This window comes from Pelodiscus sinensis, chromosome 22 (assembly GCF_052426305.1).
Source record: "Pelodiscus sinensis isolate ZL-2025 chromosome 22, ASM5242630v1, whole genome shotgun sequence".
Taxonomy (NCBI): domain Eukaryota; kingdom Metazoa; phylum Chordata; order Testudines; family Trionychidae; genus Pelodiscus; species Pelodiscus sinensis.
Window position 1 is genome coordinate 20,674,574 of NC_143073.1, and position 26,522 is coordinate 20,701,095.

The window sequence follows — 26,522 nt, forward strand, 5'->3', positions numbered from 1 at the left end:
CACACATCATAATCAGCAACAGTAGCTAAATTTTAGTGTGTTCGTAACAAGGTTCATTGCTTTTAGGGACAAGAAACACTCGGTTTTTGTATGCTTCTCATAAAAGGATATTTTATATAGGTCACTATAAGTTTATGTTAAAATACATACCCTAACAAAGGATTTTGGTGGAGAGTTCTCTGAAAACTAGATCTTCAAATAGTCAAGAAGTAAAAGAGACTCATTTGTTCAGCCATCTAGAAGATCAAGGAATGGTGTCCCTTTAAGGGCTCTCCTCAAGGGTGTGTGTGAGAAAGGAGAGTCAGGAAGAACAGAAAGGACAGGAAGACTTTGGAAGCAAGTTTTTGCACTGTAGAAATTAAAATTAACACGTGTATTTTAGATAAGGGGGGATCTTTTGAAGAATGTATTAAAAATCTGTATCTCTGAAGAGCCAAGTGTTTAAGACTGAAGCTGAATACTCAGATTGTGCATCCGAATCTCTCTTCAAGGAGTTTTTAGAGACGTGGTTTTAGAATCTTCAGCCACAAACTAATGAAATATTTAAAGCACGTCTTATACTAAGGTCCGGTAGACACAGTAACACACAATTGGTTTTGCCAGTAAAAGCAGGGTTGGCACATGCCTGTGAAATGGCTTCGTTACCACTTAATGGCTCTGTCACAGGCTCAGTGTTATGCCAATAGCTCTGGCGAGCTGGAAGGGTTTAACAGCTCCACCTGGGGGGAGAAGAGTCACCAGTCTGCAACAGCCTGTTAGGGGAGCCTGCAGGAACAGTCAGAATCGGGCTAAGATGGAAGTTGAGCACTAAGACCCAGGGGAGGCACTGCCTCTCCTTGCCTCTTTGGACTTGGGAGGCCATGGCAGACACCTCCCCAGTGCCGGACGGAGGGGCCAGGTGGACCGGTGCCCTCACCTCTCTGGGAGCGCAGGGCGGCACGCAGGGAACTCTGGGAGACAGGCTCGTCAGGAGGGAAGCCCAGGAACTCCTCCTGCGGGGAGGAACAGAAAGAGCTGTGGTTAGAGCAGCGGACGGCAGCCCGCGCCCGCATGTGCCCCAGTGGGTTTGTGTGGCCTGCAAGACATTTGGCTTATCATATGCAGAGCTGCCAGATTTCTAAGTGACACTCACATAAAGGGCCCATGGTGCAAGGGGCACACGGATTGCACCAGCACTGACGGGGGGGGGGGGGGGAGCCGTGCACTCGCCCTGCAGCCAATCCACACGCTGCTACGGCTCCATCGGCTCACCCGCGAATCCGAGGTGCCCAAGCACAGTCAGCAACTCTACCCTACCCAGGGAGGCCATCTGGGCTCCCACAATCTTGCAGCCACTGAGCTGAAGGAGGCCACTCACAGGGTCCACTCCCTAGCTAAGGTTGCCCATTGCCGGGTTAGCTGGAGGCTACTGACCTGCAAGCCACATTCCCAAGCTCCACCCCCAAACATGAGCCTCACCCTCTCCTTGCCACACAGAGCTGTGGCAAGTAGAACTCAGCTGGCCCAGCCCCCAGCGCTGCCCATCCATCCCCCCAGGACAACCCCACGCTACACAGACCTGTTCCAGCCACCCCTCTTCCTACTCCTGCACTACATGGCTGGCAGCAGGTGCCCAGAGCCCCCGGAGCATCACTGGAGCACTGCCAGGCCAGCATAGGAGGCAAGGGCGCCTGGACTGCCCCACTACAGCTATGGAGCAAGGGGCTCCCCATCAAAGAGATACAGTCTCCCCTCAAAGTGCCAGGCAGAGCAGGCTCCTCACCCATTCCCAGAGGGACTGGACACAGGGCGAGGCCTGGACTGGCCATGGGGATTGATTCCCACCCCCCATGCTGAAGCCAGCCCTCCTGCCTCGGCAGCCCCAGGCTGGGACAGGTGGTGGAGCCCATGCAGCAGTTGCAGGGAGCAAGCCAGCATTTACCACTCAGTCACTCTCGCTTGCTGGCTTCCTGCTGCTCCCGCAGAGCCACCTGGCTTCCTTACTGCAGAGAGAAGAGCCCATTGGGAGGCCCTCGCATCAGGCACAATCAATAACCCCTGGATGCCCAAGATATGGCCTAGCATTAAACTCACACCAAGGGGAGCACCTGCTCCAGTGTCTGGGGGGAAACTGAGGCATGGAGCGATTTAGCCAGCGGCCCACAGTCAGGCACAGAGTCTGCACCACCACCCCAGTGGGACACAACTGAGCCATGGGGAGGGGAGCATCCAAAGGGAAGCACTGACATTCCCCAGCAGCACAAAGAAGAACAGCACGGAGCTTAACAGACTGCGTCACCCCACTGAGATGCAGCCACCTCTGGAGCAGGCAGCTGGGGAACAGCTGCATACAACACGACACAGGTGCTTACCCAGTGCAGAGGCGCAGCTGCCTTCACGCTGGAGCATGGCAGGTGCACAAGGCAGGAGCACTTCAGCACCGTGCAGCAAACACCAGCTACCGCAGCCCAGGGGGAGCTGCACACAGCAGGGGCAAAGTGTCACTCAGACTGTTCTCCAGCTGCCCCGTCTCAGCGCCAGACGAGCCATCCCCGGGTGGCGTTGTGTGTCACTTCCCCAGCACCCCAGAGGTGGGTACATCTCGGCGCTGGATGAGCCGGGCCTGCGTAACAGCCCCAGCAGCTAGGTATGGCGAGCAGCAGCCCGGGGTATGAACCCCACAGAGCTGCGCCTGCTCTTCCCTGCCCCTCAGGCAGAGCCCCCCAATCACAGGCACTTCACAATGGGCTGTTCTGGCAGCTCAGAGCACCCAGTCCAGGGCAGCGCAGGCTCCTTCCACCAGGCTCTCCCTCCACCTGCCGCTCCACGCAGCAGCCAGCACAGGGGGCATCTCACGTGCCCAGGGGAGGCAACATTCATCTCTGCTGGGGGAGAGCCGGGGCCTGCCCACGGTCAGCCCAGGCACCATGCTCAGACGTGCCCAGCAGGAGAGCATGGCCATGCTTCTGCTAGGCAACCTCCTTGGGGCGGGCGCCAAGACAGCCCGCCAGCCACTGGTAACCCCGCCCTGGGAGCAAATGGAACTGGCCAGCTGGAGAGCCGCACCCGCCTCCGCAAGCCCCAGGTGGGATCCTGCCCTGGCGCTGGCAGAGCCCAGAACTAGCAGGAGCGAGGAAAGGGGCAGGGGTCAGGAACACGGGGCCTAGGACGAGGAGCCTTTCGCCTCTACAGGCACCAGCTTGGGGGCAAGGAAGGGGCCATGGCACCTCTCTCCTCCGCAGCAACCTCATCCCAGGTGTCTCGTCTCCCAACACCCCTTGCAGAACACTGCTCTGCTCCCGCCACCTGCAGCCCACCCCAGGCTCATGGACCCGGGACACCCTGCTCCCACAGGCAGACACACGAGCCCATTCGAAGGGTGGGCTCATCAACCTCTGGCCCCCTCCCAGCCCACAGGAGCCATGGACCGGCCCAGGCCCGAACGCTGCCCACTCCAGCAGGGCTGACGTGCCTCTCCAAGGCTGGGCTCCCGGAGTCCCGTGACCAGCAAAACACAGAGCTTCCCTCTCCAAACAGGAAGGGCAAGTTCCGTGGCCCAACAGACAGAGAGCTGCGGAAGCGAGGATTCAGCGTCCGAGGCCGAGACTGGTGCGTACAGCAGTCTCACAGAGGGGCCTGTTCTGGCCAGGACCCCCATACGCTAAGACAGCCCCACTCCTCCAGCTGTAAACCTCAGCCTCCTTAGACAGGTGGGGAAACTGAGGCATGGCCTGGGGAGCAGGCAGAGCCAGGGCTGAACCCCACTTCACCAGAGTGCCAGTGCTCCATCTGCTAGACCTTTTGTTTCTTACTCCAGCGTAGCTCCCCCCCCCCCCCCCCCCCACCCCACGGCGCTCCAACACCACACTGCAGGGGAGGCCAGCACAGAGCCAAAGCCAGCCCTGGAGCCGTAGGCCCGCACATCTCAGCCAGGCAGCCTGACCACAAGGAAAAGCTGCCCACCCCGGCTGACCCAAACAGGGGCACGACAACAAGGGGTAGGAACGCTGGTGCCAGGGCAGGCTGGGGACAGAGACTTTGTGCCTTGCTGGCCCCTAGCCACAGCAGCTGGCAGCTCACAGGGTCCCCCAGTTGAACCCCCACCTCACTGTATGTAGGCCCAGGCACTGGGGGGTGAAGAGGGAGCCATCTTTTTGTGCCCCAGAAAATGGGCCCACCCAGTGAGATGGGGATGGGCGAGAAGCAGTTGATGGTTCCAGGGGAGATGCCAACTGGTTCACAGTGATGCTCCATCCCCTACTGCACGGGGAGGACTCAGAGCAGACCTGTTCTTGGGACAGGCCAGGAAGCTGCTGGGCCTGCTGGTAGCCACCCCCAGCCAAACTCTGGCTCTAGAGGGGGCACAGAAAGGCTGGGAAGTGCCGACCCCAAATTACCCCCAGAGGCTGGGGTCCAGGGCAGGGGTACAGCCAGCCAGCACGAGGAGGGCACTGTGTGTGGCCCCTGATGCCCAATTACACACTACAGTGAGGGGGTGAGACAGAGACTCCTCCCCAGCAACACTCTGCCCTACCCCGCCCAAACTATTCGGGCAGGGGGCACCCAGTTCTTTCTTTGGGATGCTAGGGAATGGTCAGGTTCCACCTCTTCTCACACAGCAGCCAAACCCCCGTACATGGCATCCCACACATCCCTAGTCCCACAGGCAACTACCTGTTCCCTCAAGCAAAATCCAACAGTGTCCCAGGCCCACACAGGGGAGCCGCTCAACCCAGCTCCGGAGTCCTATAATTCACCTGAATTCCCCCCTCCCCACCAGCCCCTGCACTTCCCAATTCCCCTGCAAGCTGTTTAGTCCCGCTCAGCCCTGAGGGGCCAGTATCCCGCTCCTCAACCTTGTGCACCTCCAGGGCCTCATCTCCCAACCCTCTCCCCCAGCAGCCACCCAACTGCCCCCGCACTTCACTCCAGCTCCACCTCCCACTTCCCTCTCCATAGCTTCCCCAGCCGCTCCCGCTGGCTCACATACCACACACTAGGCCCCCAGATTCCCAGACCTTTTCTCATGGGCCGCCCTGCATGAGCTCACACTTCCAGGTCCCTTCCAACCGACCCCCCCCCCCCCCTCAGCACCACTGCCCCAATCCCCCCCAGTTCTACCCCAGGCCCTTCAACACCCGGCTCAGTTCAGCTCCCTCAGGCCAGGGCTGCAGCCCTAGCACAGAGCACAATTACTCCCCGGGCCCCAAGCTGCTACCTCAAGCCCCTCAACTCCCAGCAGTGACCCCCCCCACTCCTCCCCCAGCTGCCCGCCCCCTTTCTTCACTTCCCCCAAACCCCTGCCACACTCCAGCCCCCCCCCCCGGCTCCCCTAGAGCTTCTACCCCCACATCTGGCCCCGCCCCCCGCCCCCTTTCCTCACTTCCCCCAAACCTCGGCCTCGGCCTCCCAAGCCCAGCTCCTGCCCCCCCGCGCTCACCGGCTCCTCCTCGCTGCTGCCCCCGCCCAGCAGGCCCTGCAGGCGGCGCAGGCTCCAGCCCAGGCCCAGGAGGCTCCGCAGCGCCGGGTCCCCCAGGCCGGGCCCTTCCCCGCCGGCCCCGCCGCGCAGGGGCAGCCGCACGCGCAGCCCGGCCCGGGGCAGGGGGCGGCCCCCGCCCGGCCGCCCCGGGAAGCGGCCCCGGGCCCAGGCGGAGCCGCCGCCGCCCGCCGCAGCCGCAGCCGCCGCCATCTTTAACCGCTGGGGGGGGCTGGCCCGGGAGGGGGCGTGGCCCCCGCAATAACAGCCCGGCCCGGCCGCCGGGTACCCTGGGGGATGGAGTCCAAGTGGGGGCGGCGCCCATTGGCTAGAGCGGCATCGGCACTACGACCCCCAGCAGAAATTGCGGCCCCGCTCTGGGCACGTGCCGGTCGCGTTGCACACTGGGGGATGGAGTCCAGGAGGGGGCGGCGCCCATTGGCCGCAGTGGGGTTGGGACTACGACCCCCAGAAGGCATTGCGCCTCAAGCCCGGCCCGGCCGCAGGGCACCGTGAGGGACAAAATCCGGGGCGGAGTGGCGCCCATTGGCCAAAGCCGAGCGCGACCGCAAGCCCCAGCAGGCATTGCGGCTTAGCTCTCGGCCCGGCCGCGCCGTGCCCTGGGGGATGGAGTCTAGGAGAGGAGGAACAATAGCTCCCAGCAGACTTCGGTTCCAACAAGCTGCAGGGATATGCCGCATTGTATCATGGGGATTGGAGTCCATGGTGGCATGGCTGCAGTGCACCATGGGAATTGTAGTCCGTGCACTCTTCAGATCCCAGAAGGCATTGCTCCACTTGCTGAGACGTCGTGCATTCTGGGATTGGTGTCTTCAGTAGCATGAAAGAGACTCCCAGCAGGCATTGTGTTACACACTGGCCCCAAGGCATCATGGGGTATGGAGTCCGCAGCGTCATGTAACTGATCCATGAGCAAGAATGTGGACTACAGTTCCCGACAGGCATTGCAGCGGCAAACTCCTGGGGGTGGAAACGGAGACCGTGTTGCATTATGGGGATGGTGCCTATATTCTGCAAAGCACTGTGGAAGTTGTAGTCTTGTGTGGCACTTAGCCCAGGAGAAGAGGGCAGCTGCCAGAAGGTATTGCCCAGTTAGGAGACCCAATGCATGCTGGGATATGCTTTCCCAGCTCCCTTTTCCTCCCCCTGGGGCAACTCAGGCCTCAACCCCTGCAACTCTACAGCCATTCAGCCTTAGCAGCAGTGCACCATGGGAAAGGCTGTCCTAAAACCTCCCTTACCTCGCACAATGGCGGGAGTGGCAATCAGACTATAACTCCCAACATACAATGGGCTCATTCCAGTCTTGCTTAGGCCAGGTCATAATGGGAAATGTAGTTCTGAAATAGATCACTACCAGCCCATTGCCAGCACTCAGAGGGCTAAAGGGGAGAAAGTTTACAATTCCCAGAAGGCATTGCACTGCATGAGACTGCAATACACTATGGGAAATGTAGTCCTGAGCCAAGCAGCACCCTGCCCAACATTTAGCAGCAGTTGGGCAGCCAGCAGACATTACACAAATCCATGTGTCAAAGGCCATTGGGGATTCTCCTTGAGGACATCCCACTGCTTCGAGCAGGGGGATATGGCAGCAGAACCTGCACTCTGCAGAGCATTCTTTTATTGGAGAGGACCCAGGCAACAAATATCTTTTGCAGAAGCCGCTTTTTAACCAGCCTGCAAGGAACACTGAGGAAAGTGGGCTCCAGGGCGCTGGACAAATGTAGCAGAGACCCTTGCAGAGCCCTGCCAGCTATGTTCCCAGAGGGTGAGAAACCAAGTGTGAATGGCTTTGTGAGAGTCTCTGCGACCACAGGACCCCCAGAGCTGAGTGCCGAGGGGGGGAAGGTCCATGCGCAAAGTGCCACCACAGAGGGGCCTGCAGACAGAACTATTGTGATCAAAAGAAAATAATGGAGACTTTCATTACCCCTGAGATGTTTAATAGGAAACTAAGATCCCCCTCCCCCACACCACCCCGCCCACAACTTGTGGGACCTGGCCACAAAGGGGTGAGGATGGGATGCAACACAGAATGGCCATTGGTACGGCCACACAGCCGACAAAGCCAGGCTGAGGACTGACAAAGGGCTGTCGGGAGGGCAGTGGTAAAGTGAAGGCTGTGGCCTTAGTTTCCCCAGCTTTGAAATGGGGAGACTCCGCCTGTGTAGATCAAAAAGGTCTTTGGAGCAGGGAGCTTCTCTGACTCAGTGTTTGTGCAGGGCCCAGCGTGAGGAGGACCTGGTCTTGTTGGGAGGGTCCGTGCAGCACCCCCAGTGACAGGGAGTCAAAGCAGGCCATGAGAGGGCAGTGGTGAGGGGCAGGGGGACAGGCTAGAAAGGTAGTGCTAGATGAACTCCCAGCTGCCCTCCCCTCCCTGTTCTAGTCTCTGCCTTGAGGCCAGTCTCCCACCTCTCCCTGGGTAATTTCCCAGTTCTCTGATTGTTATTCCACTCACTTTAGCAGCCCCACCCCACTGCTGGTTTAACGAACCCCTCCTCCCCCATGTTAGGTAATGACCCATGATAATCAAGGCAGGCCTTCCCCTGCCGCTTGTGAATCCAGGACATTGCAGCCTGGGGCGGGCAGAGTCCCCACCACCACCACCCTGGTGAGCAGGGTGCCCTGCCAGGCTAGTGGCTGGTGCTCCCTGCCCCAGTGAAGCTGCTGAGTGGCAGGAGCCCCCCGTGTGCAGCATGCGATGGGCAATCCGTGTTCTGCAGATCTAGCCATGGCCAGCTGTTCCCGCTCCCTGCGCCAGGCACCGTCAGGGATCCATCTCTCGTACTGATGGTGGTCCCTGCCCGCTCCCTGTGCCACTTGCCCACGCTGGTCCCTGCCCGCTCCCTGCGCCACTTGCCCACGCTGGTCCCTGCCCGCTCCCTGCGCCACTTGCCCACGCTGGTCCCTGCCCGCTCCCTGCGCCACTTGCCGATGCTGGTCCCTGCCCGCTCCCTGTGCCACTTGCCCACGCTGGTCCTGCCCGCTCCCTGCGCCACTTGCCCACGCTGGTCCCTGCCCGCTCCCTGTGCCACTTGCCCACGCTGGTCCCTGCCCGCTCCCTGCGCCACTTGCCCACGCTGGTCCTGCCCGCTCCCTGTGCCACTTGCCCACGCTGGTCCTGCCCGCTCCCTGCGCCACTTGCCCACGCTGGTCCTGCCCGCTCCCTGCGCCACTTGCCCACGCTGGTCCTGCCCGCTCCCTGCGCCACTTGCCCACGCTAGTCCTGCCCGCTCCCTGCGCCACTTGCCCACGCTGGTCCCTGCCCGCTCCCTGTGCCACTTGCCCACGCTGGTCCCTGCCCGCTCCCTGCGCCACTTGCCCACGCTGGTCCCTGCCCGCTCCCTGCGCCACTTGCCCACGCTGGTCCTGCCCGCTCCCTGCGCCACTTGCCCACGCTGGTCCCTGCCCGCTCCCTGCGCCACTTGCCCACGCTGGTCCCTGCCCGTTCCCTGCGCCACTTGCCCACGCTGGTCCCTGCCCGCTCCCTGCGCCACTTGCCCACGCTGGTCCCTGCCCGCTCCCTGCGCCACTTGCCCACGCTGGTCCTGCCCGCTCCCTGCGCCACTTGCCCACGCTGGTCCCTGCCCGCTCCCTGCGCCACTTGCCCACGCTGGTCCCTGCCCGCTCCCTGCGCCACTTGCCCACGCTGGTCCCTGCCCGCTCCCTGTGCCACTTGCCCACGCTGGTCCTGCCCGCTCCCTGCGCCACTTGCCCACGCTGGTCCCTGCCCGCTCCCTGCGCCACTTGCCCACGCTGGTCCTGCCCGCTCCCTGCGCCACTTGCCCACGCTGGTCCCTGCCCGCTCCCTGCGCCACTTGCCCACGCTGGTCCTGCCCGCTCCCTGCGCCACTTGCCCACGCTGGTCCTGCCCGCTCCCTGCGCCACTTGCCCACGCTGGTCCTGCCCGCTCCCTGCGCCACTTGCCCACGCTGGTCCTGCCCGCTCCCTGCGCCACTTGCCCACGCTGGTCCCTGCCCGCTCCCTGCGCCACTTGCCCACGCTGGTCCCTGCCCGCTCCCTGCGCCACTTGCCCACGCTGGTCCCTGCCCGCTCCCTGCGCCACTTGCCCACGCTGGTCCCTGCCCGCTCCCTGCGCCACTTGCCCACGCTGGTCCTGCCCGCTCCCTGCGCCACTTGCCCACGCTGGTCCCTGCCCGCTCCCTGCGCCACTTGCCCACGCTGGTCCCTGCCCGCTCCCTGTGCCACTTGCCCACGCTGGTCCCTGCCCGCTCCCTGCGCCACTTGCCCACGCTGGTCCCTGCCCGCTCCCTGCGCCACTTGCCCACGCTGGTCCTGCCCGCTCCCTGTGCCACTTGCCCACGCTGGTCCTGCCCGCTCCCTGCGCCACTTGCCCACGCTGGTCCTGCCCGCTCCCTGCGCCACTTGCCCACTCTGGTCCCTGCCCGCTCCCTGCGCCACTTGCCCACGCTGGTCCCTGCCCGCTCCCTGCGCCACTTGCCCACGCTGGTCCCTGCCCGCTCCCTGCGCCACTTGCCCACGCTGGTCCCTGGGCCAGGCACAAGTCTTCCCATGCCCACAAGTCCCCCGGTGGACGGGTAGGCCAGCGCATGCGGGTCAGGAGGAGGTGGAGCAGGAGTAGAGGTAGGTGGTCTCAATCGTCCAGTCTGAGGGCAGCTCCTCGGGGCAGTGGCCCTTCATGTGCTTCTGCATAGCGGCCAAGCTGGGGCAGAACTGGCAGCAGAGGGTGCAGCGATAGGGGGCGGCGCCGCCGTGGGTCCGCAGGTGCTTGATCATGGCAGAGTAGTCACGGGAGCGCTGGGGACAAAGCTTGCACTGGAACGGCTTCTCGCCTGCAGGGGGCAGCGCAGTGTGAGGGGGCAGCCCAGCCCTAGCTCCCTGCCCCCCTCCTCCAGCCTTACTTTCCCAACTGCAGCACAGTGGTTAGGGCTAGAGCTGGAGGCAGGGGCAGGGGCAGGACCTAAGGCTGCCCCCGCACAACCCAAGGAGATGGGGGAAGGCCAGGAGGCAAAGCCCCAGTCTGCAGGGGCACAAGACAGATGTACATCGGGTCCCTAGGAGTAAAGAAGGGTGCAACACGACAAAGGAGCACCCCAATTCCCAGCACTACCTGGGGGGCTGACCTGAGGGGCGTGTGGCACTGACTTCTGTCTGGGGGGGATAGGGCACACAGCGCCAGGGAGCTGGCACCTGTGGGGGAGGGGCAGCATGTGGCCTTGGCCCAGGAGGAAGCTGGTACCCACAGCAGAGAGGTGCACAACACTCAAGGGGGCTGGTGCCCACAGGGGAAGGGCATATGACACTGGGGGGAGTTGGTGTCCATGGAAGAGGTGCACAAGGCACTGGGGAGCTGGTGCCTATGGGGGAGGGGCATGAGGCACTGGGAGGGACTGGTGCCCATGATGGAGGGGCACGAGGCACTGGGGGGGGCTGGTGCTTGCAGGGGAGGGGCACACGGCCCTGGGGGGGTAGGGCTGGTGCCCACCGGGGGGGGGGGTCCACTCACCTGTGTGCACTCGATAGTGTGTCTCCATCTGGTGCTTGAGGGTGAAGCGCTTGCTGCACTCGCCACACTCATAGGGCTTCTCGTCCAGAGGCACCCGCCGGGGCCCCCGCAGCCTGGCCTGGAACCCGCGGGCACAGAACTCCGCCTGCGCCAGTCGCTGGCCTGCAGGGACACAGGGGTCACGGCCACGGTCGGCAGTGAGGGGCTGGCAGAGCGGCGGGTGGGGAGCCCAGGGCTGGCGGAGCAGGGGCCGCGGGGGGTGGGGAGCCCCAGGCTGGCGGAGCAGGGGCCGCAGGGGGTGGGGAGCCCCAGGCTGGCGGAGCAGGGGCCACGGTCGGGAGTGAGGGGCACCGGCTGGACAGGGGAGGGGCCTGGCTGTTACCCATGTGGCTGCGGCCATGTTTGCGCAGCGCGGGCTGGCTGGGGAACCGCCGCTGGCACAGCTGGCAGATGTAGCTCCAGGCACTGGCCGGCACGGCCCGGGGGCTGCACATCAGGTACAGGGTGGGTGGCTCCGTGGCAGCTGGCTCTGGGGAGGAGCAGGAGACACGGCTGTGATGTTACTTAATTTTGTAGATGAAAATACAAAACATTGTTGCAGCCACTGTTCTGTGTTTGCCCCAAATCTCGCGCTAAGTGGGCCAAGTGAGGTGTCTGTCAGAAGCGGAGGGTTTGCTGGTCCTGTTTGTACCACTCCACACAGGTGGCATGTGTGTGCATGAAGCCGAGAGTTGGCTCTGTGCTTGTATTGCAGGTGTTGGCGTCTGGGAGACACCGACCAGCTGGGCCACCCTCCACTGACATTCCTCCAATCCACAGCTGAAGCCAGGGCTGCTTCCTCTTTGTCCTCCATCCTGTCTCCAGTGCCGCCCCTCTGAGCTGAGCCTGAGCGAGCAGCTGGCCCAGCCAATTCCAGAGAATGGTTTCAAACAGCAGATTTTTCCACCTCTGCTCAAGCCTGCCCCAGGAAAAGACAGTTCCCTGTTCTTGGAAGGGGTGTTCTCCGAGATGTGCGGTTCACGGCCGTTCCAAGCAGGTGTGCGCATGCTGCGTGCACGAGTGTCGGAAACATGTCCTCTAGCAGCTCCCATCGGGTGGATTGTAGAGTGGTGCCTCTGTATCAGTGCGTACATACCACAACTGACCCTACCCTCCCTCGCTTCCTCCAAAATCTCTATAGGGTCTTTGGCCGCTTCACCGGTGTCCAATGTCAAGGGGGAGTTCAAAACCTGCACCCGTCTCATGTCTCTTGGTAACAGGTCACATGCCGGACGCGGCGGCACCGGTCCCGGGGCCAGAATCAACGGGACGCCTTGTACCTCTCGCACTGGGGACTTCTGCTGTGCTTGGTCCTGTCCCTGCCGGGATCTGCCCCCGTCCTCCCTCCTGCCTCACGGGGCCAGTGAGGTGGACAGGTGCCTCGGCCCTGCGGTCTTCAGTACCGGAGAACCCTGGCGCCAGGAGTCTTTGGCCATGCTCTGCTTCTGCGCCGTATCACGCATGGAGGCTGAGCACTCCGCACGGAGCTGGCTGTGGGCTGTTTTCTCGTTGGGGTTGTAGCGCTGCTCCCATGAGGAGTGGTTGGAGCCTGTGCTCCCCGTCCTTTCCGGTGTGGGGCTTAAGGCTTCGACAGCTCTTTGTCTCAGAGCGGCGTTCTTCTCTGGCACGTCGTGCGGGGCGCTGTGGGCACAGGCGCACACAGACTGCGTTACACATGCCCAGCGCCCAGAGGGCATGTGCCCTCTACCTGTTGCCTCTGAAGACTGCTCACACTGACGAAGACGACAATGAAGGGCGAGAGCTAGGGACGAGACACTTGCCGGGCCAAGAGCTGGGGAGTTCCAACGTCGCCCCAGACGGCAAGACGAGCTGAAGGAGGGCGGGGTCGGCCGATATAGCGGTGCCACTCTATGGTCTCCACAGACGGCCCTACGGGAGCTGCTAGGGGAACGTTTCCGACGTGCAGGCACCTGACTGGAATGGCTGGAAGAGCTTTGCAATGTGTGTGTGTGTGTGATTTGAGTCCATTAACAACTGGGCTCTCACCTTTTCCTTTCTTATTGTTAATCACCCGTCTGGCTTTGGATTCCAAAGGACGTGCTCTTTGGGGTAAGGTCTGAGGCACAAATTGACCTGGGGCCGGGGCTGGCCCTGTGGGATCGGAAGAACTGGTTTGGCTTGGGTGGGATTGGTTTCCGTGCCCTCTCGTGTGTGGGAGGAGCGGGGCTGGCAGCGGCACAGGAAGCCGGAGTGTCGAAGGGGGTTGCTGGTGAGACTTGCTGGCCAGTGTGGGGGACAGAAGTGCTCTGTGTGGCTGCTTTGGAGCCTTACGAGGGGGGACCCCCAGTCTTGGGCTGTAACTAGCTCTGGTTCTATGCATTTCACCCTGATTTGACCCTCTCTTCAGTGCCCCCCAAAACCTCCTGCATCACCGTGGCTCAGACACGGAGCCAGTAGGCCCCACCTGCTCCTCCCCAGTGGACCCAGCTGCAACCCCACCCCCACCAGACCCATGGCCCAGCCAACCTGGGTTTTCCAGCCCCAGGGGACCCTACAATTATAAGCTGCCCAGCACAAATAACCAAAGCATCCAATTCCTCGCCACTGCTGGGCCAGACCCCTCCCTGGCCCCTGGCTGTGACTGACCCTTGCGGACTCCCCCACTGTCCCTGGACCCCCATCCCTGTCCCCTAGAGTGCCCCAATTGTCAGTGCCCCCCGTCCTCTCCTCCTGCCCCCTTACCTCCTGGGGGCGCTGTGCTCAGGGGCGGCAGGTCACTGTCACCGCTTTGCTGAGTCCAGCATGGAGGGCGGGGGGGTGGCTGGGGCCCTGGGGAGATGGAGCAACTGTCAGACAGCGAGTGGAGCAGGCAGGGGGCTAGGAATAGGAGGAACTGGGGAAGGGGAGGGAGGGAGGAAGGGAATTGAGGATCTGGGAGGGGAGGGGACAGTTGGGCTTGGGCTGGAGGACTCAGGAGACAAGGGCAGGATGGAGGTGGCTGGGAGGTCGGAGGAGCTGGTGGAAAAGCAGACGAGCCGGGGGAGACTGGGATTGGGGGAGGGGATGAGGCAGTAGTGCCTGGGGGCAGGGATCCAGGAGCTGCTCATGGGGGAGTCAGGACAGTGGGTGAAGTCCACACATGGGTAGCACAGGAGGGACTGAAGTGGGGAGGGGGATGGGTACCTGGGTAGCACAGCAGGATGGGGGGTGCATACGTGGGGGGGCGTGTACATGGGGACACAGAAGGGTGGGGGTGCGTACATAGGTGGCAGAGCTGGGTGGGGGGCGCGTACGTGGGTGGCACAGCAGGGGGGGCGCGTACGTGGGTGGCACAGCTAGGGGGGCGCGTACGTGGGTAGCACAGCAGGGGGGGCGCGTACGTGGGTAGCACAGCAGGGGGGGCGCATACGTGGGTAGAACAGCAGGGGGGCGCGTATGTGGGTAGCACAGCAGGGGGGGCGCATACGTGGGTAGAACAGCAGGGGGGGCGCGTACGTGGGTAGCACAGCAGGGGGGGCGCATACGTGGGTGGCACAGCGAGGGGGGCGCGTACGTGGGTAGCACAGCAGGGGGGGCGCATACGTGGGTAGAACAGCAGGGGGGGCGCGTACGTGGGTAGCACAGCAGGGGGGGCGCATACGTGGGTAGAACAGCAGGGGGGGCGCGTACGTGGGTAGCACAGCAGGGGGGGCGCATACGTGGGTAGCACAGCAGGGGGGGCGCGTACGTGGGTGGCACAGCAGGGGGGGCGCATACGTGGGTAGAACAGCAGGGGGGGCAGCACAGCAGGGGGGGCGCATACGTGGGTAGAACAGCAGGGGGGGCGCGTACGTGGGTAGCACAGCAGGGGGGGCGCATACGTGGGTGGCACAGCGAGGGGGGCGCGTACGTGGGTAGCACAGCAGGGGGGGCGCATACGTGGGTAGAACAGCAGGGGGGGCGCGTACGTGGGTGGCACAGCGAGGGGGGCGCGTACGTGGGTGGCACAGCAGGGTGGGGGGCGCGTACGTGGGTGGCACAGCAGGGTGGGGGCGCGTACGTGGGTGGCAGAGCCGTGGGAGGCGCAGGGCGTCCGGGCGCCTCGGGGGACAGACGTCGTGGTCGGAGCTCTTGGCCGGAGCCGCCAGCAGCCTGAGTTGAAGGAAACAAAAGGGTTAAAGGGCCAGTGACCCACAGACTTCATGGGGCCAAGTAGCATCTCCCACCCCAAACCCCTGCCCCCACCCTCTCTGGCCCTATTGTGCCCCCATTGCCTGCCAACCCCCCCATCATCCCATTACCCCACCCTCTCACCCATCACCCCGACCCCCACCACTCTGACCCATCATCTCCTGACCCCCCCCACTGCTCTGATCCATCATCCCCTGGCCCCCCCCCCACTGCTCTGATCCATCATCCCCTGCCCCCCCCCCACTGCTCTGATCCATCATCCCCTGGCCCCTTACTGCTCTGACCCATTGCCCCCCCCCCCCCCCGCATTCAAACAACATGTGTGCCCTGGGTTCACCGCACATCCCATTGCTCCCAGTGGGGGCTGGAGAGCTGAGTCTGTGTTCGCAGGAGATGGGTTGGGGGGGGGGGTCACTGCCTGTCCCAGACCAGGGGTTATTCTAGGGCTGGCCCGGACCCACAGTGATGGACAAGCTGAGCAGCCAATGGAACCCGCCTCCCTCACCCCTCCTGGCCACAGGACTCTCTGGCACCCCCACCCAGAACAAAGCATGGGAGGGGGCCTGGCAGGGGGCAAAGCCCCAGAGTTGGGGGCAGGGCTGGGCCTGTGGCAGGGACTGCCTAAAAGGGGCAGCCTAAAAGCGAGGGCCCAGCCCCAATCCTGGACCCATTGCAGCTGCTACTCAGAGCCTAGGGGCGACAGTCTCTCTCCAGCCCTGGCTCTGGACCCGGTTACAGCTGGGGTGTGCCGGTGGATGGGATCTCAGCACCGCCCAGCTGGGCTACAGCTGCAGGGCTGTTTCCACCTGTGCCAGCGCCCCAGGGTGTGGGCGTGTCCTGAGCTGGGCACCCCCCATGCGGGTGGCACAGTCGGGAGCAGGGGGGTCCATATGTGGGTAGCACAGAGGGGAGGGAGCTGGCCACCAGATGGAAACCTGACTGCACATCCTGCCCTGGCCCCAGAACTGGTTGGCCTGTGCCCCCATCCAGCAGCCCCCATGGTTTACCCTCGAGATCCCCTCCCCACAGAACCTGGTGGCCCCCACACTTTGACCCCCATCGCCCCAACCCTCCGCCCCCTGCTCTGACCCTTAAGACAAAAGTGTGTGTCCCGGGTTCACACACATCCCATTGCTCCCCTGTGGAGGCTGGAGAGTAAAGTCTGTTCACAGGAGATGGGGGGGATACAGATCCCCTCTCCCTAGACCCCCACAGCCCCCATGGTTCATCCTCAAGATCCCTAGAACCTAGAAGATCCCTTCCCCCCAAAACCTGACAACCCCCTGTGAGGAAGTGGGGAGTTTTGGGGGTGTTGCATACAGGGGGGCACTCAGTGCCCAGCAGTTACTGGTTTGATGTGAGAAAGGGGGGGAGTTTGCTGTTTCAGAGCCGGGGTGTCTGGGACCCTGGTGCCCCCAGCCCCGCTTAGAGGACAGACAAGGGGCTGCAGAGAGGGAACCTGGCAGCTGGCCCAGCTGACCCCCAGCGAGGGGAGAACACCGGATGGAGGAGGGAGGCGGAGAAGAGGGGCCAGGTGACCCTGTTACCTGGGGAGAAGACAATGGATGGGGGAGGGGCTGTTGCTGAGGATGTTGGAGGCTCTGCTGGGAGCCGGGGGCTGTTTTCTGGGGAACTGAGGGCAGAGCAGGCAGGACTCTCTGGCTGCAGGAGAGACTGACGTGAGGCTGAGGGGCCAGGCTGACCGGCCTGAGTGATTCTTTGCTGCCTGTGTTCGAAGTTCAATAAACCCTCCTGTTTGGTGCTGGCTGCCAGTTGCTCTGGTCTGGAGAACAGGGGGGCACCGTTCCACCTGGGAGTGGAGGCCCCGGGGTCCAGAGGGAGTGGACCCCCCGCGAAGGGGCTCACGGCGGAGGCAGGCGGCTGAAGGCCCTGAGAAGCACCATCCTGGAGGTGGAGGGTCGGGCCCCCCAAGAGAGGGCTGCTGGACTGGCGTGGGTGCCTTGAGAAGAGGCTGCTGCACTGAAGAGGGGGGTCCCGCCAAGGGGCTAAGTGTGGCCACGACCTGTGAGCTGTGACACCCCCATAGTTCAGCCTGCTGGTCCTCCTCCTAGAACCTGTCAGCTCCCATCAAATAATCTGGAACCCAGCTTCCCCCATCACATGCCACAAAACCTGGCTGTGTCCAGCACATGCCACTCTAGAACCCAGGCACCTCTCGAGTGCAGAAAGCTTCTAGAATCTGGCTGCACATGTCACTTTAGCACATGGCAAACCCCCATGCAGCCCATGTGAGAACCCATCCGTTAGTAGCGCTGGGGGGCACTCTAGAACCTCACCACATCTGATTGGAGTAGTTCTAGAACCCACCCAGCCATGACTTCTGCTCCAGAATGGGAAAGTGATGTGCTGGTGTAATCTAGAACCCAGTCACATCCAAATCTGCCTCTAGAACCCTCTCAATTTGTATGGTGCTACAGGATGCAACTATGCTGTTCCTGCATGATCTAGAACCCCTTGCCCATGTTCTGCACCACACCCAGCCAGCCTGCAGCCTGGCCCTCTACATCCTTCTTTTCCTGGCACTCTAGAGCTGTGGCTGCAACTGGTTTTGGTAGGTGCAGATAGCTGGAGCAGGCCCCATGTGTGTCTGCTAGATGTGCAGCACTATGGCAGTTGAGCCCTTGGGGGCTGCCGAGCCGAGGGCACTGCACAGCAGAAGAGATGTGGGGAGCATCCCCCTGTGACGATGTGGCGATTTTTGTAACCTTTTCACGTCCCAGGTACGTTCCTCAGCTTCCCCTAGGCATGGCTGCCTTGAAGGGAGGCTTAGAGGGGGAGCCGAGTTAGTCTGTAACTGGAAAAACTTAAAGAACAACAAATAGTCTTGCAGCACCTTAAAGACCAACAAAACATGTACTGTAGATGAGATCATGAGCTTTTGTGGGTTCAACCCACTTGTTCAGATGACTAGAATATTGAGACTGTGCAATGTGGTGCCCATCCCCAGCTTGGGCACTAGAGGGCTCCATGTACCAACAAACCTTAGCTGGGAGACAGGCTCAGCAAAAAAATGTGAGCAACCCTTAGGAATTGCTTGAGAACACTTATCTGGGTGCCAGGAGAGCCAGACTGGAGCACAGCCACGCTGGTTCTGAAACTGGCTTAGAAGAGGAGAGCAAGTGGCCCTAAAACACAGCAAGGGGATGTATAAGAAATGAGAGAAGAGGGGAGCAGAGAGCAATGACTATCAGTGTGAAACTTGCAATTGTAGAACCTGGATAAGGGAACCAAAAGAATAGCAGGAGTGACCCGTGGTCAGCAGAGAGAAGGGCAATGAGCAGGAGTTATAACGTATTTTGGGAACAGAAGAGAACCCTGAATGCTCTTGGGCCCTGCGCAGTTTGACCTTTTTAGCGATGACCTGGAGGAAAACATAAACTAGTCCCTGATAAAGCGTCTGACGAGGCACAAGCTGGAAGAGTGGGAAATACCACAGAGGGCATGTCACAGATTCAGAGGCTTGGTAAACTTAAATACAGCTAAATGTCAGTGTCCTCCTGGGACCACGCAGCGCCAAAAAGGACTTAGGGGTCATGGCAGAGAATCAGCTGCCCACGAGCTTCTCGTGCGACACTGGGGCCCAAAGAGCTGGGGCAACCCTGGCGTGTATAAACAGGGGAAGGTGGAGAAGGTGGACAGCACGTCTCTGCTTGGCCCTGGAGTGAGTACAGAGGTCCTGTGCGGCCAGTCCGGGCCCCGCTTCCACAAGGGCTGTGGGGGTAAGTTGGAGAGAGGTCAGAGCGGAGCCCGAAGCGTGAGTCCCCAGAGGAGACTCCAGGCATAGGATGGATTTCGCTGGCCACAGGGCAGGTTGAGGGGCGACTGGGCTGCAGTCTGCGCATGCCACCAGGCCCAGCTCAATAACTGCCTCATCAGAGGAAGATCTGCCCAATGGAAGGCTGGAAGGCAGCTCAGAAAACAGGCCTCCCTTTGGATGAGGGTGTGGGCCAGGCGCTGTGCAGAGCAAGGAGTGAGGGGGCTGGCCCCATGGTGAGGGGCCGGGGCATGGCTGGGCGGAGGAAGGGCAGACAGTAATCTGTGTGTAATGTATGCTCCTGCCCCATGGCTGGGAACAGGAAAGAGACACTGAGCGATCCCTGGCCCCCAGCTCCCTACAAGGGGGGAAACTTCTCGCCTTCTAACCAGGATCTGGAGGTGACAGCTGCTCAGCCCAAGCTGGTGGGTCTGGTCGGGGGGTGGGAGGGCAGAGCATGCTCAGGAGGGGCCCTTCTGACCTTACAGCTTATGGCTGTGAGATGTTGAGAACTGGGGCTGCCCAATATCCAGCTGCCTGTAGGTAACCCCAGATCCACCCCACACCCCAAATCCCCCTGCTCCCTTGCACACCTATGCTACAGACCCCACATCTACACCCCAGATCCCCTGTCTGGATCCACCCCAACATCCCAGATCCCACCACCCCAATCCACTGCTACATCCCAGATATCCCCACCCCCTAATCCACCCCTACACCCCAGATATGCCCTGCCCCCTAATCCACCCCTACACTCTAGATCCCTCACCCCCTAATTCACCCCAACATCCAAGATCCCCCTGCTCCCTTGCATACCTATGCTAGAGACCCCCACATCTATACCCCATATCCCCTTGCCCGGATCCTATATCTCCCCAGTCCCTAATCCACCCTGACACCCCAGATCCTCCGGCCCCAATCCAGCCCTACACCCTATATCCCCTTGCCCCCATCCACCCTTGAACCCTGTATGCCTGCCCCCTTCTTCCCGATCCATTCCTACAGCCAGATCCCTTCTACAGATCCCCCTGTCTCCTACACTTCAGATCCCCCTGCCCCAACCCAATGCTACACCTGCCAGGTGGGCTCAGGGTTTAGGGATACACCCCTAACCCCCTAAGCCCTATAGCTCCCTGTCCTTCCAGCTACACCCCTACAGCCCCCAATAACTCTTTCCTTCCCCAGCCTCCAAACTAAGGTGATTTGCTCTGAAGGAAAATGTTAAGGGCTTGGGGGGAGGGGGAGAATGTGTCATCTAGGAACAACTGGTCCCTTTGAAGTCAGGCATGTGGGTGCGGGGCTGGCTGGGGGAAACCCCATGGACGAGTCATCCGCCCACCCCCTCCCGTGGAGCCCGTTTCATCTCGGGGCACTGCTGCTCGCAGGGCTCAGAGTTTCTTCATCACTGGGGGAGCAGGGGGCCCTGAGCCGTGACTCGCACAAGTGCAAACCAGAGAGATCAGGGGAAGTCCCCCTACAGCGCCAGGCCGGGGCTGGGGTACTTGGGAGGGCCCCCCCCAGGCAGTGCTTCCCATACCAGGGCATCCCCCACTGCAGTGCCCCTCCCCCAGTTTGATCTAGCTGGCCTGGCGCTGGGGGTGAGGGGCCTCTCACCACGACTGCAAACGGTCAGGTGTGTGGGGAGGTGCAGGTATGGCTGGCCCCTGCCTGCCCCGCTCTGAGCTGCAGTAGCACCCACTGCGCCTGCTTTCAGGTGGAGGGTGCCCTGAGGACACCAGGCAGGAAACAAGCCATGCTGCCCCTTCCCATGTAGCCAGGCCCGCAGCCAAGAGTCAGCATGTCCCAGAGCTGCTGGGGTTGGGGGGGGAGGATGGCAGCAGCCTCATGGCCATGAAGCATCCCCCCAACCCCCCTGCTCTAACGCACCACACCCCACTCCCCTCCTAGGGATAGAACAAGGAGTCCTGCCCCTCCCGTCACTCACGGCTTCTTTCCCACACCCCGTGCTGCTCACCTCTGGTTGTCCAGTTGCTTCTCCCTGCCCGCCATCCCAGCGGGGGTGCCTGGCTTCCCCGTTTCCAGCCTGCAGGGGACGGGTCGGACGTAGCCATGGAATCCCACCGACGCCGAAAGGGCCATGTGCCCAGGCCCCAGGTCACCCAAGGGGGAAGGCAGTGTCCGCAGCTGGTAGCTGAGCAATGGTGGGCAGGGCTGGTAGCCAGTGACCACCCCATCTGGCCCCCAGAGCGCCTCCGGTGGCCAGGGATGGGCGCAGCGTTCCTGAGGTAGAGGCCGGGCTGTGGCTGCAATGACGCTTCCCCGCGGTTTGTGGGAGTATTGTTCAAACAGAACCCAGCTGGGTGCCAAGCCGCCATCTTGGAGTAGGCTCCCCTGGCTGTCTGGCCTAGCCAGGCCAAGGCAGGGCCCATCAGCCAATAAAACTAGCTCCTGATTGCCTGGCACTACAGTCTCGCCAACAGGGCTGGTGACCAAAGACTGCATCTGGGGCATCCCATCCACTGTCTCCTTCCTTGAGTCTTGGTCACCCACCCCATCATGGCCTGCAGCCCCATCATGGCCATCAGCTCTATCGCCGATGGCAACCCCGTCATGACTGCCAGTTCCGTCACCAATGGCAACCCCATCATGGCCACCAGCCCTGTCACCGATGACAGCCCCATCGTGGCCACCAGCCTTGTCACCAGTGGCAACCACACCATGGCCACCAGCCCTGTTGCCAACACCTGTCCCATCGTGACCTCCAGTTCCCAGCACCCTGAGACATGCCTGCTCCAGCTCCTCCATCTCCAGGACCCGGGCAGTGGCCAGGAGACTGGCAAGCTCCTCGGCCGCCACTTCCAGGCTGCCGGAATAGGCGAAGTCCAAGGCGTGCTGAAAGGTGGTGGGTGTGAGGAAGTCCAGGCTGCAGAGCTTGCTGGGGCCCTGTGGCAGGAGGAGCCGGGCCAGGGTGCGGCTGGCACTGGCCAGCACCAAGCTGTGGGCTGGGAAGTCCTGCTGGCCCACACGCACCAGTGTGTCACACAGGGCCCGCGCACGCCTCAGCTCACTGGCCCGGTGCAGCAGCAGCTCTGGGTGCGAGGGGCTATGCAGCCCAACCCGCCGCGTCATCTCCCGGCTACAGGGCTCAGGGACACTGCCAACGGGGGCGCAGCTCCTCCATCAGCCCCGAGGCTCTTCCTCCTGGGGTCAAAGGGAGAGAGAGAGACCGTCAGTGGAGGGGTCAGGGGCTGCACAAGATGGCCACCAGGCTTTCACATCCAACATTGAAGGGTGGGGAAAACATGGCTGTTGAGAAGCATTTGGGACCCCCCCCCCCATTTCACTTTACTTACACAGACATTTGGAGGCTACAATTATCCCTCATCTCCCTCACCCCTTTCCAGCCCTGGGCAGGGCTGTGCCTGGAGGGGAGGGGTGCATGGAGGGGGCCGGGTGTGGGGAGGGCAGAGGATTGCTGGGGTTGCGTGGAAGCCTAGGATCTGTCTTCCCCGTCGGCGGTGCTTGCGGCTCCCCCAGACTCTGCCCCCCTTCCTACTTATGGCCCTCCAGCTAGTCCGCCTCGAGCTCCCCAGCCAGCCCAGAGACAGGAGTGGGGCGCCCTGGTGCATAGATGGGGGCTGACAGGAGGGGGAGCTTGGGAAGTGTGGGGGGAGGGGATGGTGGGAGTAGGGGACAGATGGGGTCGGTGGGGGCAGGCTGGCAGGAGCGGGGGCTTAGTACAGCTATGGGTGGAAATGTCACTTGCTTTAATCTGGGTGGCTGGGGAACTCGGGGGAAGCATGAACCCATTGGCTGGGCAGCAGGGTCTGGGCAGGGGGGCGGGAATGGGGGGGATGAGCCAGGCCTGTAGCAGGGGCAAGACCTGGGCTGGCTGTGGGAGGGGAGGGGAATGAGTATGACCTGTGGGGGAGGCAGGACCTCTGCTGACTGGGGGGGGGGGACAGGAGGGGCTGGCTGGGGGGGCAGGACAGGGCTGGCTGAGGGATGGTGGGGGAGGGGAGTGAGCCCAGCCCATGGGGAGGGAGGGCCTTTGCAACACAGCGCTGTGGGGTTTGGGGTTTTCGCTTTGTTGTCTGAGAAGCAGGAAGCTGGGGGGGGCAGCGCTCCGGTCTCTCAAGTGCACAAGATAGTGTCTGCCCCCCCCCCCCATCCCTGCTCTGCTCCCACAACAAAGGCAGTGATACCAGCGCGGGTTCGGCACATGAAAGAGGCATTGGGGGGGAGCAGGGCACTCCAGATTGGGGGGGGGGCGGGTGGCTGGGAGCCAGCACAGGGATCTCTTTCCCCGTAAGTCCTGAGCCCCCCCCCCCCCCCACTTCCCTTAAAACTCCTGTGGAGAGTATCCCACTTCCCTCCCAGCACCAGCATGAGAATCCAGGAGTCCTGGCTCCCAGACCCCCCACCCCCACTCCATAACCACGAGACCCAGCTCCCCTCTCAACACCAGGGAGAGAACCAAGGAGTCCTGGCTCCCAGACCCCATAACCATGAGACCCCCACATCCTCCAGAGCCAGGGAGAGAACCCAGAAGTCTGGGTCCCCTCACAGACACATTTTCAAATGTGCCCTGAGCTACTCTCCCCATCCCATGGGGTCCAAAATTTCCAGTGCCCAAGTGTTTTAATGAGGCCCCGATGGAGGGGAGCTTGGCACAGGACCCCCTTTGAGCTGTCATGCTTCAGGCACCCCAAAACCTCTAGTCCCATTTCAAGAGCAGTGGCCAGACATGCCCCCAGATACAGGGGGCAGAGCAGAAGGCAGGGAGACAGGAGACTCCAGGAGTCAGCTCCACCCACACCCTGTGCCTGGGCTGCTGGGGGATGCTCCCGGGCCCCTGCTGTTCTTGCAGGGATGCTCTGTGGAGTACGAAGGTCCTGCTGAGTTCGGCTGCCAGCAATATCAGAGGCCCCTTGTGACCAACTGAGGGCCCCTGTTGGGCCAGGCGCTGGCCAGGCCCCCACTGAGATCAGAGCCCTATTGGGCCAGGCACGGCCCAGACCCCGACCGAGGTCAGGGCCCCGTTGGGCCAGTTGCTGCAGACATACAGCAAGTGATTCCCCTCCATTGAACAGCTCACAATTCAAATCAACAGTGTAGCCAAAAAGAAGGGTACGGACTCCACTGGGAAACCGAGGCCCAGTGACAACCCCTAAGTGCCACGGGGATTCAGTGGCACAGCTGGAGATTGGGCCCAGATGGGCTCATTTTGGTTATTATTAAATAAAAAACACACAACTCCCCAAAAAACCAAACCCCACAACCACCCACTCCTGTGAGTCACACACTTGCAAAGCCTCCTTCGCAGGGCGTGTGCAGAGACCACCGGGTGAAAGCTGGGGGACCAGGCCTACTCCCGGTATTGCAGCAACCACCCCGCCCCCGCAAATACCAGCCCCAGCTGCTACCAGAAAGCTCCAGGAACAGAGGTCAGGGCCCTTCATTCCCCCCAGATTTCCCCACATTCCAGGGCACCTTTGGGGTGACCAAACAGTGCCCAGCCCTGGGGGTCCAGTAGTTCAGCCATGTGGTCCCTGCTCAGCATCCATTAGCAGCTGTGGCAGCTGCAGGCTCAGTACATTCTTGAATGTTTGGGTATAAAAATCTTTCCTCTTTTCCCAGCACTCCAGTAAACAAAGGGCAAGAGGAAGGAGATTGCAACTAATTCATGGGCAGGGTAGATCCCAGAGGCCTGCCGCGATCATCATTAGACTGGAAAAATCCCCTTTGGGAATCAGTAGTATAGGGCACATGACACACACACCAGTGGGGCAAATGGAAAATCTTCATTACTGGCCTTGATGGGCCACTGACCTGAGCTGAGAGAGGGGACAGGGCTGGCCAGTCCTCCAGGGCTAGTCTGGGGCAGTGCCATTGGGGTGTGAGGGTGCTGGGTTTCTGCCCATTCCCCAGTCATGCTGCTGTAATGCGGGTGGCTCCCAGGGGTCATTAATTCAGCCTGGGGCTCGGTATCCCCCAGAGAGGACCGGCCCTGGCTCGGGGCCAGACGGGGAACAGGCTGCGCACCCCGGTCACTGGGGACCCCAGAACTGTCCTGAGGGCAGGCAAATGGCATTGGGCACAACGGGACCTGGGGCTGGGGCTGCCGGGTGAGGGACTGGGGAGGAAAGCCCCCCCTCCATTATGACACAGCAGCGGGGAGAGGGCCCCTGAACATGACAATAGCTATTTTGCTGGGGGGAACCCCAGAGCGCCCCGTGGGAGGGGACAGGAATCGGGGGAGGGGTTAAAGTGGGTCCAGTGGGCGCAGCCCACCCAGGCCAGGGTTCAGCGCAAGCGGCGCTACCCACGCAAGGCAAGCTCAGGGCCCAGTGATGGCGCCGGCATAGGGCACATGCCCATGGGGGGCTGAGATCGGGACCTGCAGCTGGCACCTGGGTAATTAACAGTCCAGGAGTTAATTACACTGGGCGGGTTAATTCCACAGGGGGGCCCTACCCCAGTTTCCTCTCCTTCCCAGTGGCCAGGAGCGGGGGGCCTGGGCAGCAGGGTTGAGGGACAGGTACAGCCCCTGTGCCAGTCCAGGTGCTGTGAGAACAAGTGGGGCTAGCGCAGGGGGCAGGGGATGGGCCATGGGCCTGTCCCCTCGAGGGGGTCCGGGCCCTGGCGCAGCCCAGGAACACAAAGCTTCCATGGGTGGCACAGGCAGGCGCAGCCCTGGCAGACAGGTTCTCCGCTCACTCAGCAGGGACCAGGACAGAGTCCCCCTGGGGGCGCAGCAGCGGGGGGCTGGCAATTCCCACAGCTGCTTTCCCTGCTGCCCAGCCCCTGGGCTGCCCCCGTCGGAAAGGGTTACGCATGCCGTGGCGGGGAGACAGCAAGCGTGGGACATCCTGTGCGTGACACGAGGAAACAGACGTGCCCAGAACCCGGAGAGGAGGGAAGAGAAAGTGCACGGCGCGGTGGAAACGGGCAGCTACCTCCCCAGGGGATTGTCCCTGGTCCTTCCCCTGCAGCGCACCAGAGCCCAGGTCCTGTCACTCACCCTGCCTGGGGGCACCGAGCCAGCCCGGTCCATCCTTCCCTCGCAGCAGATGCCTCTTCCACTGACAGCCCCTGTCAATCAGGTATCAAGGTCTTGGGTCCCGTCTAAGTGCTGGGGAGACCCACCCACCCCTACCATTGGCTGGGGGAGGTGTCTGGTGAGCTCACATTGGACAGGGAGAGCTGTCAGCGAGAACCAATCTGGCACCACCCAGAGAGACTTGACTTTTCAGAGAAAAATGATATTTTCTTTGAAGGGGGACTTGATTTTTTTTTTTATGTGGAGCTAACATGCAGCCACCTCTGGGGCGGGGCAGCTGGGGAACAGATGCACATAACGCCACATGGGAACAACTTGCCTGGCACTGAGCTGTGGCCACCTCTGGGGCAGGGCACTTGGGAAATAGACTTTAGACATGGGGAGAGCTGAATGTGACTCTGCCACTCTGTCCCCCTCCCTCCAGTGCCTGGCAGGAGAAGTCTTGGGATCCCATTTCTCCTGCCTCTCCCCCAGTTTGAGCAGGACCCCATGCAGGGTGGAGGGGCTATTTGTCCCATTGCTGCCCTCACCACTGGGGGTGCCAGGCTGAGCCGATGCCCAGCAGTGTCTCATCCCCAACATGGCA

At 62.0% G+C, this 26,522-nt stretch overlaps 2 protein-coding genes across 3 annotated transcripts in view; both read right to left on the reverse strand.

Moving 5' to 3' along the window:
- Positions 1-5,683, reverse strand: part of KMT2B (lysine methyltransferase 2B) — a 42,382-nt gene extending 36,699 nt beyond the window's left edge. Inside the window, exons 1-2 of the mRNA XM_089772778.1 lie at positions 5,420-5,683; positions 917-992 (exon numbers count right to left, since the gene is read on the reverse strand). Of these exons, the coding sequence (XP_089628904.1) occupies positions 917-992; positions 5,420-5,668 (325 nt within the window). The 5' untranslated portion in view covers positions 5,669-5,683. The remainder of the gene's footprint in view (positions 1-916; positions 993-5,419) is intronic.
- A 4,176-nt stretch (positions 5,684-9,859) lies between these two features.
- ZBTB32 (zinc finger and BTB domain containing 32) lies at positions 9,860-26,043 on the reverse strand. 2 transcript variants are annotated; one of them, XM_075907800.2, is made up of 7 exons: positions 25,898-26,011; positions 20,888-22,074; positions 15,007-15,098; positions 13,710-13,796; positions 11,350-11,496; positions 10,968-11,129; positions 9,860-10,293 (listed from the first exon to the last, which is right to left on the reverse strand). In XM_075907800.2, the coding sequence occupies exons 2-7, from the start codon at positions 22,000-22,002 to the stop codon at positions 10,058-10,060; spliced, it is 1,839 nt and encodes a 612-aa protein (XP_075763915.2). In that variant the 5' UTR covers positions 22,003-22,074; positions 25,898-26,011; the 3' UTR covers positions 9,860-10,057. The 2 variants fall into 2 exon arrangements, with proteins under 2 accessions (XP_075763915.2, XP_089628686.1); XM_089772560.1 differs by having other exon boundaries at positions 10,124-10,258; positions 25,898-26,043.
- Between the last annotated feature and the right edge of the window lie 479 nt (positions 26,044-26,522).